At 44.7% G+C, this 12,031-nt stretch overlaps 1 protein-coding gene across 1 annotated transcript in view; it reads left to right on the forward strand.

Annotated features, from left to right (window-relative positions):
* LOC122185341 (multiple epidermal growth factor-like domains protein 6) overlaps positions 1 to 12,031 on the forward strand; it is a 159,462-nt gene that overhangs the window by 120,601 nt on the left and 26,830 nt on the right. The window contains exons 10-19 of the mRNA XM_042881036.1: positions 1,299 to 1,421; positions 1,852 to 1,974; positions 2,669 to 2,779; positions 4,682 to 4,813; positions 6,174 to 6,302; positions 6,654 to 6,782; positions 7,731 to 7,865; positions 8,718 to 8,852; positions 9,097 to 9,222; positions 10,879 to 11,007. Coding sequence (XP_042736970.1) covers positions 1,299 to 1,421; positions 1,852 to 1,974; positions 2,669 to 2,779; positions 4,682 to 4,813; positions 6,174 to 6,302; positions 6,654 to 6,782; positions 7,731 to 7,865; positions 8,718 to 8,852; positions 9,097 to 9,222; positions 10,879 to 11,007 — 1,272 coding nt within the window. The remainder of the gene's footprint in view (positions 1 to 1,298; positions 1,422 to 1,851; positions 1,975 to 2,668; positions 2,780 to 4,681; positions 4,814 to 6,173; positions 6,303 to 6,653; positions 6,783 to 7,730; positions 7,866 to 8,717; positions 8,853 to 9,096; positions 9,223 to 10,878; positions 11,008 to 12,031) is intronic.

Raw genomic sequence — 12,031 nt, forward strand, 5'->3', positions numbered from 1 at the left:
TGGAGGCACATTTTGCATTCCTGCACAGACAATGGGCTGCTAATAGACCCCAGAGCAAGGTGTCATCTGACAAAGTGCAGAGAAGCTCAGCTTGTGACATTTCTGGAAAACACTCCATGTCCAAATAACCTACATTAATAATTTTTGTGCTGACCTCTTCACCTTGACTGATTAATTACATTTTCCTTCTCCTCTTTCTCCTGCCCATGCTTCCTAATAACGTTGGTGCTCTCTCCAAGGTTAATTGAGACACAGACCTTTCCCATCTGCGGCTCTTCGCCTGGGTAACGTTCAGAAATGTTTTGCAAACTCAGCATTGACAAAATGGCCTTCAATGGCCACTGAGCAGGGCAGCAGGCTGGGAGGGGGAGATCTGCCAGGAGCCTGCAGTCAGAAGATAGCAGCTCGATTCTTGAATCTTTGAGCTGGTGGTATGCACTTGCAGCCCTTAAGGCCAATGTGCCCTGGGCTGCATCAGCAGAGGTTTGGCAGCAGGGAGAGGGTTCTGCCCTCGTGAGATGCCAGCAGCAGTAGTGCATTCAGGCCTGGGGATGCCAGTGTGAGAATGACCTTGATGACAATGACAAAGAGGTTTTGGAGCAGGTCCACAGAAGGGCCACAGAGATGCTTAGAGGGGTGGAGCTTCTCTCTTCAGAAGAAAGATTGAGGGAGCTGGGCTTATTCAGCCTGGAGAAGGGAAGGCTCCAGGGATACCTCTTAACTGCCTTCTAGTACTTAAAGGGAGCTAATAAATGGGAAGGAGATCAGCATTTTAAGTAGTCTGATAGTGACAGGACAGGGGGGAATGGTTTTAAACTGAAAGAGGGAGATTTAGTTTAGATATTTAGGAGGAGATTCTTAATGCAGGGGGCAGTGAGGCCCTGGCACTGCTGCCCAGAGCTGTGGATGCCCCATCCCTGGAGGTGCCCAAAGCCTGGGCAGCCTGAGCTGGTGGTGGCAGCCAGCCCATGGCAGGGGTGGAGCTGAGTGGGCTTTAAGGTCCCTCCCAACCTAACCATGCTGTGATTCTATCATTCTAAGATCTAACCACAGGTGCATCTGTGCCCAGGGTACCTGTTATAGATATGTACCACATCTATGTATAGCAGAAAGCTGTCAGTTCTCAAGAGGCTACATTTGCACTTTGCAGGCTGGCCCCCCAGCAGCTGCGCTGTTAGGCTAGAGCTCTGTTAAAAGCAAACTGCCTTGCAATAGCTGCTTGCTATGTGTGTGCATTGCATTCTGATGCTGGGGTGAGAGTTCAGTCCAGCGCTGACTGAGCTGCCCCATCCTTGCAGACCTGGATGAATGCGAGACCGGCGAGTCGTGCTGCTCCCAGTTCTGCATCAACTACGTGGGCAGCTACGAGTGCAGCTGTAGAGCAGGCTTCCAGCCCAGTGCTGACGGCTGTGGCTGCGATGGTGAGTGCCCTGCACTGATCCCGCCCAGCTCAGCATGGTTTAAAAATGAAATTTCCACTTTGTAATGTTGGAATACAGTAAGCCGACATCCAGAAAGGACAGATGGGCCATGGGAGATGAATCAGGGACCTTTCCCCCTCTCTGTGCATGCTGTATGTGGATGTGTTTTAAAGACTACTTCTGCAAAAAGAGAGCCCTCAGAATAGCCAAAGGATCAACAGAGCTTAACAGCTTAAAGCAGCTGTTTTCACTTGAGGCAAAAACATAGGTGGAATGATCTCTTCCATGCTGAGCTGAAATGTTTTAATACCCTCAATAGCCCCAAAGTACTAAAAAAATTTGGTTTCCTTATGTTCAGAATAGCTCTGGCCCTGTACAGAGAGCACTTTCCCAACAGAGGCACTAACCAGCCTTTATGCCTGTTTATTAGATGTGGATGAATGTCGTCTTGAGAATGGCAACTGCGATCACGTCTGCATTAATTCCCTGGGGTCGTATGAATGTGCCTGCAAGGAAGGGTTCCGGCTGGGCGCTGACCGGCGCTCCTGCATCGGTGAGTTCCTGTTGCATCCTGAAGGGTTGGTCAGTATTTCTCAACTGGGAACTCAGAACTGGGATCTTCACAGGTCCTGGGATTTTGGGAGCCCAACCTGAGGTGTCCAGGTTCTGCTGTGATGGAGTCAGTGGCATGATTCTGGATTTCTGCCAAAGCAGCCAGATCAGCAACCTAATTTTATAACCTATGTTAGCAGCCGCTAAATTTTAAGCAAGGTTTGATTTAACCAACTGAAAGAAAGCCAGCTGATTTCCTATCACGGTAAGACTTCAGTTGTAGTTTTTGGAAATGGGCAGCCAGACTTGCTCTGTCTTTGTCATCCCCCAGATGAGTGAGAGTAATGACCTTCACTCACTGTGAACTTCAGGTGGAGAAAATTAAACTCCCATTTAAAATATGGCACAGTAACAGGGATGGTCTCATCTGAGGCCCAGGGTTCAATTACAGAAAATAGAGAAGTATTTTTGTTTCTCCTTGTCTCTTACCTTGGGCATCAAAAACAGTTCATATCCATAAACCAGAAAACAAATCGGCTGCAACACGATGTACCAAAGCATAGCTGGGAAGTCACCGAGCACCAAAGCACAAATGCAAGATGGGTGCTGAGGAGAAAGTCTGGGGATGCCATCCTAACCTTGTATGCATTGTGTGTCAGTGTTAGGAGGGGACTCAGCAGTGTCGGGCTTTGCAGGGGCTCCGGGGCTGCAGTTCAGAGGTGCCCCCCAGCTCCTGCACTATGTGCTCGGGGCCCTGCGTGAGGATGAGGATCAGCGAGGGGAGCTGACGCTGGTGCACAGAGCTGGTGAGTGCATGTTCTTATTTGTGAATTAAAAAGACTCACATGACTTCCCTCTGGAGGTTCAGATGCTTTGGTGGTGGCTGGGGCACGTTCTCAGGGTGGTAACTACATAGAGATGAGGCAGCAGAGCCCACGAATGCACATAGCCATAGGATTGGGTGCAGAACACCATGTCCTGTGCTGCTTCAAACTTTGCACCCTCTGCACTCTACACAGCATCAGTTTCTCCCTAGGAAATGGAAACCGCACCATAGAAGGGCTCAAACCCAACGCTAAACCTTTTGATGAGTGCTGATGGCTCACTCATGCTTGTTACATATGCCCTATGATTTTGGTATTAGCTCTAATTACTCATCTGAGGGCTGTGCCCTACAGGCAATGAATCAGGAGCTGGTCTCAGCTATGATCAACACAACCATTTAGGCCTCCGAGATCACATAGCATCCAGGTATACTCGACAATGCTGATAATCAATTAGGAAACTGGTAAATGAGATAACCATGGGCAAACCTCAACCAAATATTTATTAACAAGTTTTTGTATGTTTTATCTATGTTTAGCCAGACAAGCATGGGGATTTTTAGTCATAGTGAGCACCTGCTCTTTTTCTAAAGCTGAGGATTTACAGCATGTGATGGTTTGTAGGAAAAGGTGAGGAAGGAAAGAAACTCATGGCTCAGTAAGTTGTTTTACTTCTCAAATATCCCTGTATTTTTGTGCTGGAATCTATATTATTAAAAAAATATATATGCTTTAAATGATTAAATGGAGCAAATAATTAATGATTTTCTATAAACTAAATGACTTTCTAATGTAGAAGCGTGAAGTTTATAGTGGTAATTTGTATTCTTCTTCTGAAGTATGCATTTTCAGCTTGTTCCGAGTGGGAGCACTGAGATTCTCAATGCCTCTGCAAACCTGGGCGTTTGCTCAGCTTTAGAAGGAGGAACAGTCGGGTGCTGAGACTTTAAGGAAATCTGGCCCCACACAGAAAATTGCTGGTGAAAAGCAACCAGTCTGCTGACTTGCTGCAAGCTGAAGTAATCTGCCAGCTTGCTCTCAGATGTTTTCTAAAATCCCCTTCTAAAAAGGCTCCAGCCACATTTGTAAAGCCTGCAAAGCAATAGTCTGACCACATGGATAAGATCTTCTTGTCACCAATGCATTTTAGCTAAGAGGAACCCTTATTTTTCTCTTCCTTTGTTAACAGAGCCCACAAAGAAGAGTGTGTGCCTGTGTGTGTTCATAACTGGGCAGAGAAGGAGGGCAGGATGGGGAGGCACAAATGCATTTTTGTATTTCTTAGTTTTTCTGCCTGGAATTACCCTTGCTAGAACCAAGAGGAAACAAAGAAGTGATAAATGTGTATTATCCTTTGTCTTCCTAGAATAACTCAAACTATGCTGTTAAAAATATTGCTTGTCTGTGCTTTACAGCACAGAATGCACCTACTAAAATCACAGAACAACAAGGTGAGCCTCACAAGGAGAAAAGGTTCTCTCCCAGTAAATATTTTTTGTTGTACACAATTATTTTTAGCATTAGCACAATTTCAATTTTTCTGAAGGCTATTTGCTCTTAAAAAGTACTTTTAAATGCTCTTTGATGGGGAATCACAGTATTTAAGAGCATGAATTCCAGCTGCAGACCCAGTTTTCCTTTTATTCAGATTAAAATTTGAAGCGGAAAATTTGGGAATGTCCACTTGGGAGTACATTTTGGCACGGCTTGGTGATATTTGCAGTGCTTCCAGCATGAACGCTAATGACTTGAATAGGCTTTTTTTCTGATTGTCAATGTCACGCACGTTCCCTTTTGTACTTGTGCATCTGGAAGGACAGCTAAGAGCCTCCAGAAGTGTTTTGTCTGACGCTCACTGAGCCTTCTGCATTTTTTTCCTTTCAGTTTGCCTTGATAATACTTTTGGCAATGACTGCAGCTTGAGCTGTGAGGATTGTATGAATGGAGGCAGATGTAACAGTGAGAGCAGTGGCTGTGTTTGCTCACCTGGGTGGACCGGCATTACCTGCAACGAAAGTGAGTACAGTGCATTGAACTCGTTTGAAAGGCAGCGACTTTGTCCTGGAGCTGTGACACTGAAGATAGGGAGGAAACGGGAATAAACTGCTGTACTTTTAATCCAAGAAGCTCTTCAAGGAGCGCAGCTTTTTCACTTCCAGATCAACATTTTATTACAGTATGACACGTTAGGTGTAAATTGTGTGGATCGAGATTTGGTTTGTAAACACCAAGGGGAGCTGAAGGAATAGGAGTGAAGAGAATTGAAATGATGATTTCTACCTACGACTACTCAGGCTGCTATGTTAAGATGATTTTACTGACATTCATGGTGCTGTAGAGGTTCTAGAGAGATTACAAAAATTTCAGGACAGGAAATTCTTCAGTTCACTTCATAAATAATAATAACATTTTTGCTCTATATTTACACTAGATATCCATGCGTGTAATGTTTTGGAATTTAACTTTGGCATTTAGAGAATGCAGACTAATGGAACTGTGTTAAGCCATACCTGCAGTTCAACGAAGCAAGCACTGACAAGAATAAATACGACATCTAATCTGTATGAAGTAACCAAATGTGATGGCTTTCATTCTTTTTTCTTTCTTTCTCAAATGAAAAAAAAAGAATGGCGTAGTTCATGGGCTTAGGGTAAGCTAAGGAGCTGAGAAATCTGGAACTGTATTTCTATAATAATACACCATAGAAACCAAATGAAAATGGATGTGAAATGTCAAGTTTCTTAATGTACATTGATAAAATGTCAGTTAAGTCAAATGGCTCCAGCAACTGCAGTTACTCAACTGGCTGAAGGTGCAAACAGGAACAGTGCTCTATTTCACCACTAATTTTTTTTATTTTTTTTTATTTTTTGCACCGGAGTAATCAGAGCAATAAGAAGGAATGCCATGCTGTTGTGGACCCAATTCTGTATATGGGCAGCTGTGGAATTTTGGAGAACGTATAATTAAAAACACAGCATTTTCGTAATGGTTATTGGTGGATGGGAGGTGTTCAAAACATGCATTTCCAACTGTATAAAACTGTGCTGTATTTTCAAGCTTGGTACTTCCTAGGCAGTTGTTCTGAGCCCATGAATTGTGTGAAGCATACACAGGGGAGAGTATGGGTACCACACAATGGGTACTCTTCACTTGAGTTAATTTGGTTGTTTCAGACATCGCTTTAGAATCATCTAGTAAACATTAGGGGAATGTTTTTGCCCTATATAGAAAGACTATGACATTGCTCAGAGACTGCTTGACTACAGGGATTATTTTCTTCCCAGTTCTGATGCCTGCCTTCTCATTTTGCTCCATGTGGAGCACAGGGGCAGGATGTCAGGGGGCCCATTCACTCTTTCTGCTCTCCCTGCAGCCTGCTCCCAGGGCACGTACGGTGACGGTTGTGCCAGTACCTGCAAGTGCCAGAACGGAGGCTCCTGCGACCCCATCACAGGGCTGTGTCGCTGCCCACCAGGAGTCCAGGGGCCATTTTGTGAAGACGGTATGAGCTCCCTCATCCCGCCAGGTGTAGCGTGAGCCTGAGGCTTTGCCATCTCCCATCATTTCTCCCTGTCTGTCATATGGCGTGTGGTACATCTTGGCCACATGACAATAGTTTCCATTTTGTGGGACATAATGCAGCCCCGTGGAGTGCCTCGAGTGATGTTTGTTTAAATAAAGGCAAGAAAATGGATGAGGGAAAGCAAGGGCTTTGCTCCAGTGGCCTGTGCAGAGGCTCAGCCTGAGGCCATCAACACGGTATTTTCTGTAGCACCCTTCAAAAGAGAGCTGACCTGGTGTTCATTTAAATCCTTAACAACTGATGCATTGCCTGCATTTATTCACTCCAAAGGTTGTCCCAAGGGATTTTTTGGGAAGAACTGCAACAAACCATGCAACTGTGCCAACAGCGGCCACTGCCACCGGCTGTATGGAGCCTGTTTGTGTGACCCTGGGCTGTACGGACGCTTCTGCCACCTCAGTAAGTCCCAGCAGCCTTCCTGATCAGTTTGTGTAATGTGTGCACAGCATAGCAGACTTACAAAGATTCCACATGTGTCCAAAATGAGCAAGACTTTGGGATAGGGCTTGCTGGGTGGTGTTAGCAGGAGAGCTCACACTGGGGATGTTCATAGTCCATGAGCTCTGCAATTAGAGAGGAACAGAAGATGGAAGACTTCTCAGATACTCTGTGAGGCCCCAGAAACTCCATTTGCCGCCTTCTGCAGCAATTAATCCTTGCTGTAGGAGCTGAGGTTTGTTAATGTGTAAAAGTGAGGGCTATAGGGTGATTTGGGTTGGGCATGTTAAAGTTAGGGTTGTGGATAAGGTTCAAGTCTGATAATTTCATTGCTCACCCTATGGTCAATCAAAAGTCATAAGCACAAACTTTAGCTTTCCCTAAATTTGTGTCTCCTTCCCTGCGTGGATTTCCCAGCTGAGACATCCAGGATTTGTCCTGAAGTGGGAATGCTCATAGCACAAAAGCACAGCCGTGAATGCAACCAAATGTTAAATGGGAATAAAATGGATCAAAACACAAAAGCGTCATAAAACAGGCAGTCCAGTTGCTTTTCACTTACAGTTTTTGTTTGGAAAATCCATGCAAGATAGAAAATAGTTGCTTGATTTTTTTCTTTTGTCATGAAACTTTTGTTCTGGGCTATATCCAAATATTTTTCATTCCAAAACTTAACTAAGTTTGTGTCAAAACATTTCTGATTCTTGCATTTGCCACATATTGCTTGGAATGGAGTTAATTACTTTATATAGGAATCCTATGAACTGCATTTTACACACCCACACACTAATAGGCACTGCCATAGGAAAGTAGGCACTTTTCGCAGTCATTGCATCCTGCACAAGGGTGTGATTTCAGATAACTCATGCCTAATTACAGACCTAATGATTCCCTTTAACCTGCCTGCAGCCTGTCCCAGGTGGGCTTTCGGTGTGGGCTGCTCACAGGAGTGTCAGTGTGTGAAGGAGCACACGCTGGGATGCAGTGCACAGAACGGGACCTGCAGCTGCAAGCCTGGATATCATGGCAAGAAATGCCAGAAAGGTACAGCAGGAAGGGACGTTCCCCCTGTCTGTTTATTCCTTTGTCCTCTCTGCATGCCTCCTTCCTCCTCCCATGAGCTTTACTGTGCTGCTGCTAATGGTAAATTCATATTCCACTAATTATTTTGTCTCTGATTTTTCATATTGCGGCCTCTGTGAGTGCCCGATATCACAGAGCCTGCAGGGGCACCACTGGGAATGCAGTGCAACAGTGCTGTTTTTCAGCAATCTAGAAACCAAACTCTATTACAACTCTAAATAATGAAGATTGTGGGAGTTTTCACTTTTGCTCTTTTTTTTTTTTTCATGCAGACAGCAAATAAGTGGCAAAAACTGTGTTTTACACAAGGAGGCTCATTTGTAAATGGTTTGTAATGCTGGTTTTCCTTTAGCTTTCCAGGTCTTTGAATTCAGGTTATTCTGTGTAGTTTTGGGCATAGTTCAGAGAGAATTGTGTTCTGCATTCCTGTTTGTATGTCTCTGTAGGCAGAGCTGGAGTAAAGCAATATTCTCCCTCACAGTTCCTCCCTGGGCACACAGTAGCACATCGGATTCATGGCACTGCATCTGGGAGTTTGGTGAAGAATGGGAGTGATGATATTTCATATCCTCGTAGTCTAATATAGCCTCAAGTACTCTCATTCTGTTTCTGGGTTGCATTTAAGCAACGACTTCTTAGCAGTGAGTGTGCACGTGTTTAATTGTTGCTTCCACTTCATTATCAACACCTCTGAAATACGTGTTACAGTAGATTTTTCTGTCATGTTCTGCTGATTATTGTTCTGACTTCTGTTAAGTTTCTTTATCTCTTCCATTTCCTCACACACGCCGTGCCTTTACTTGCATTTTCCAGCATGCACACCAGGCTTTTATGGGGCTGGTTGCAAACTGAGGTGCAACTGTTCCACCAACGTTTTGTGTGACCACGAGACGGGAGCCTGCAAGCGTCCATGCCCGCCTGGTTTCCATGGAGAAAAATGCCATTCCTGTAGGTACTCACTGCAAGTTTCCCTGGGAGGTACACACTAGGTGGGAAAGCTTACTATGTACCTTATGTTCAGATGCAGAAGCTGCAGATAAAAAAGTACAGTTGTTGTTAGAATAAGACAGTGACGCTGACGTAGATCACTCTGTGCCAGCACAGCTCTGTTTAAAATTGCTATGGAGGGTGAATGCTGTTATCTTTCAAATGCTTTGCTGTACTAATCAGCTGTTTGGGTTTCCTCTGACAGCTTGCCAGCCCGGGAGGTTTGGGGTGGACTGCAGGCAGAGCTGCAGCTGCGGGGGAGCACCCTGTGACCCAGAGACTGGGCGTTGTATTTGCCCAGCTGGGAAAACTGGTGCCATGTGTGAGACAGGTACGTTCCATGCGGGGTTAGGGTAGGGAGTGCTTTGCTTTGGCAGAGAGGTTGAAGAGCTGGATTATGGCATTGTCTACCAAAACTGCTGCAACCCAATGTGCTTTGCTTGAAGTACAGGTAAAGGGTGAGTCTTGATGGAGAACTTATGACATCCACTCAGTGGGATTGCTCATAGAAAGGGAGCATTGTGCAGTTATCCTATCGTGTCCTCCCAACTCCATTAATAACAGTGATTTGTATGCTGGCCTGGGTGCACAAAGTGTGCCCTTGGAGCTCTTGCAGAGAGTTGGTGAATGGTTCAGGCTAGAAGATACATCTGGAGGTCACTCGGTCCAATCAGAATAGGACTCGGAATCAATGAAGGAAACAAAAAGGAATGCATTACTCTGGAAAACTGATAAAGGAGTGAATAAATTCTCCAGGACATTGCATTGCCAAGGGGTCAGGGGCTTCCCCTCTGCTCTTGGCATGGGAGGTGAATCTGGGTATGAAAAACAGGATGCCAATTATACCAGCTAGAAATGCAGCTCTTCAAAGCACCTCCTGCATCCAGCCCAGCAGAAATACAAATGCAACCCTCTTCTCCTGAGCTTCAGTCTAGATTTTTCTTGGCTGAGTGTGGAAATTCATTTTTCATATATACCCATATGCTCACAGTGTTACTGGATCAGAAACCAAACCACAAAACAGACATGCAAGGCAAGCTGGAAGAGAGCCTTTGTGTCTGCCTTTAGATGTATTCCTGCATGCTGCACTGTAGGGTTCTGTTGGCTCTTTCAGAGGGTTTCCCTTGAAAGCACTTACAGTCCACAGAGATAACATAATGCCTGGGTGAAAATTCAGCTTCTGATGTGGATTTTGCCTTCTTTCTGTTCTGTGAGATTTTTGTGGCATTAGGGACACTGACCCAAAATAAAGCACTCTGCAGCCTGAAATGTTTCCCAGGTCGAGTTTGACTATGTTTTGCAGACAGAGGCAGGTAACAGATAAACACCAAAGAAAGGCTAAACTGCATCCCAAATTGATGTTATAATTAAAGCCATATTTAGTTAGAAAGGCAGTATTAAATAGCCATAATAATTGCATTGTAGTTCTGATTGCTTGGTGAGAGGTGCTGAGCAACTGGCCCCATGGGTTATATAGGCAGCAATGCAAATTTATTGCACTAATTCTGTATTAAAGTGTGAGGATAAAGAGTGATATCAGCACTGTCTGTGTAGACCCATCACAGACCATGAGAATACCCTCAAGCCCCCAGTCTATGCTGCTGGAGCACAGCTCCTTCCTCAGCTGAGTATGTTGAGGCTGCCAGGACAGACAGACATTCAGGACAGAGTGCTTCATGCAAGGCTTCCATGCTGGCATGTGTTTTCTCCTTGTTCATCACAAAATCACCCAGTGCTTTGGAGATGATTTTTCCTCTGGCTGATACTCATGGGCAGAAGTATCCAAAAGGCAAAACTGTTCCGCTTACAGGATTCAGCCCTAGCCACTCAGTACACAAATTGCAGATGCTTCCTTCATTTCACCATTTTTGCTTCCTGGATCCAGCTAGTGCATGTTTTAGGGGACAAGCTGTTGCTGTCTTGTTTGAAAAGATCTGTGCCTGAATTATTATCTAGGCGAACTTGCAGTTTGCTCCTCTGCTTTCAGCCTGCCCTGTTGGATACTATGGACAAAACTGCCTGCTGCCATGCAGCTGCAGCAGTGATGCTTTTTGTCACCACATCACTGGGGAGTGCATGTGTCCCCCTGGCTGGACTGGTCACGACTGCAAGCACCGTAAGTCAAACACAGACTTGCTATCTATCACATGTGGTATCTCACAGAGACTCATCTGCTACTGTAAGAGCCAGCTCTGTTTGTTCTTAGCCTATTACGTTTTTTTTTTTCATAGACTTTTGCTAATCTTATTGCTCCTGAAATGGTGTATTTGTGGGTTTGCACAGCCTGGATGGATATAATCCTTAATTATCTAGGTTCAAAGTGTTGAAATAGATGGCCGATGAAGCACCAAGTATTGATATAAGCTCTTGTTTCAACACTGTGGATCCCTTCGCCCACTGTCGGCACTTTGACTGACAGTTCTGTTTTTCATTTCCTGCACATATTAGTTTAAAGATTAGTTCCTCCATTTTCACACTGTTTAGGGGAGATTTATCCAACAAGTGAGTGACATGTACAGTCTTGTGTCTTAAGGTCGCCCCCGAACTTGTGCATACAAATGCTGGGAGAAGCTCTGTTCTCTGGAAGAGCAACACATCCTTCCATTGACTTTAGCGTAGCTCTCTGCATTGGTGGCAATGTAAGAGCCCAGATTTGCCCTTTTTAGACAGCACTATTGGAATGCCAACCCATTCTGGTTGATTCTCTCCTTTTGTTCTGTTTACATCTTTTCTGCTTGATCTGTTACAATCCCTCTTGCAAAAATCCAAGAGAGCACAAAGCTCTCTCTAAACTTGAAATTAATACCAATTAATTGCAGGTGTTGACGGAAGTAAGTTTTGGATCTGGCTTCTCAGGCCTGATGCTGAAGAAAATTCTGGGAGAATTTGAAGCCTCCTCCAATTTGTGAATTTTAAGTTCAACCAGTAAGAAATACATGGAGCCATTTAGATAACTTCCCAGAAATCCTCAGACTGTCTAAAGAATTACGTGACCATGGCGAAGAAAAGCTTTTATTTATGTTTGGGAAGAGCTATGACAAAAGTTGTTTTGCAGAAACCTCTCAGTCAGGCAGCTCTTCAGCTATTGCAGCCTGGGCATGAAACAGATATTCAGCTCCAAAACCGTTTTTTCTGGTCCT

This window comes from Lagopus leucura, unplaced genomic scaffold (assembly GCF_019238085.1).
Source record: "Lagopus leucura isolate 7727_CA_CO unplaced genomic scaffold, USGS_WTPT01 Super-Scaffold_100029, whole genome shotgun sequence".
Taxonomy (NCBI): Eukaryota; Metazoa; Chordata; class Aves; order Galliformes; family Phasianidae; genus Lagopus; species Lagopus leucura.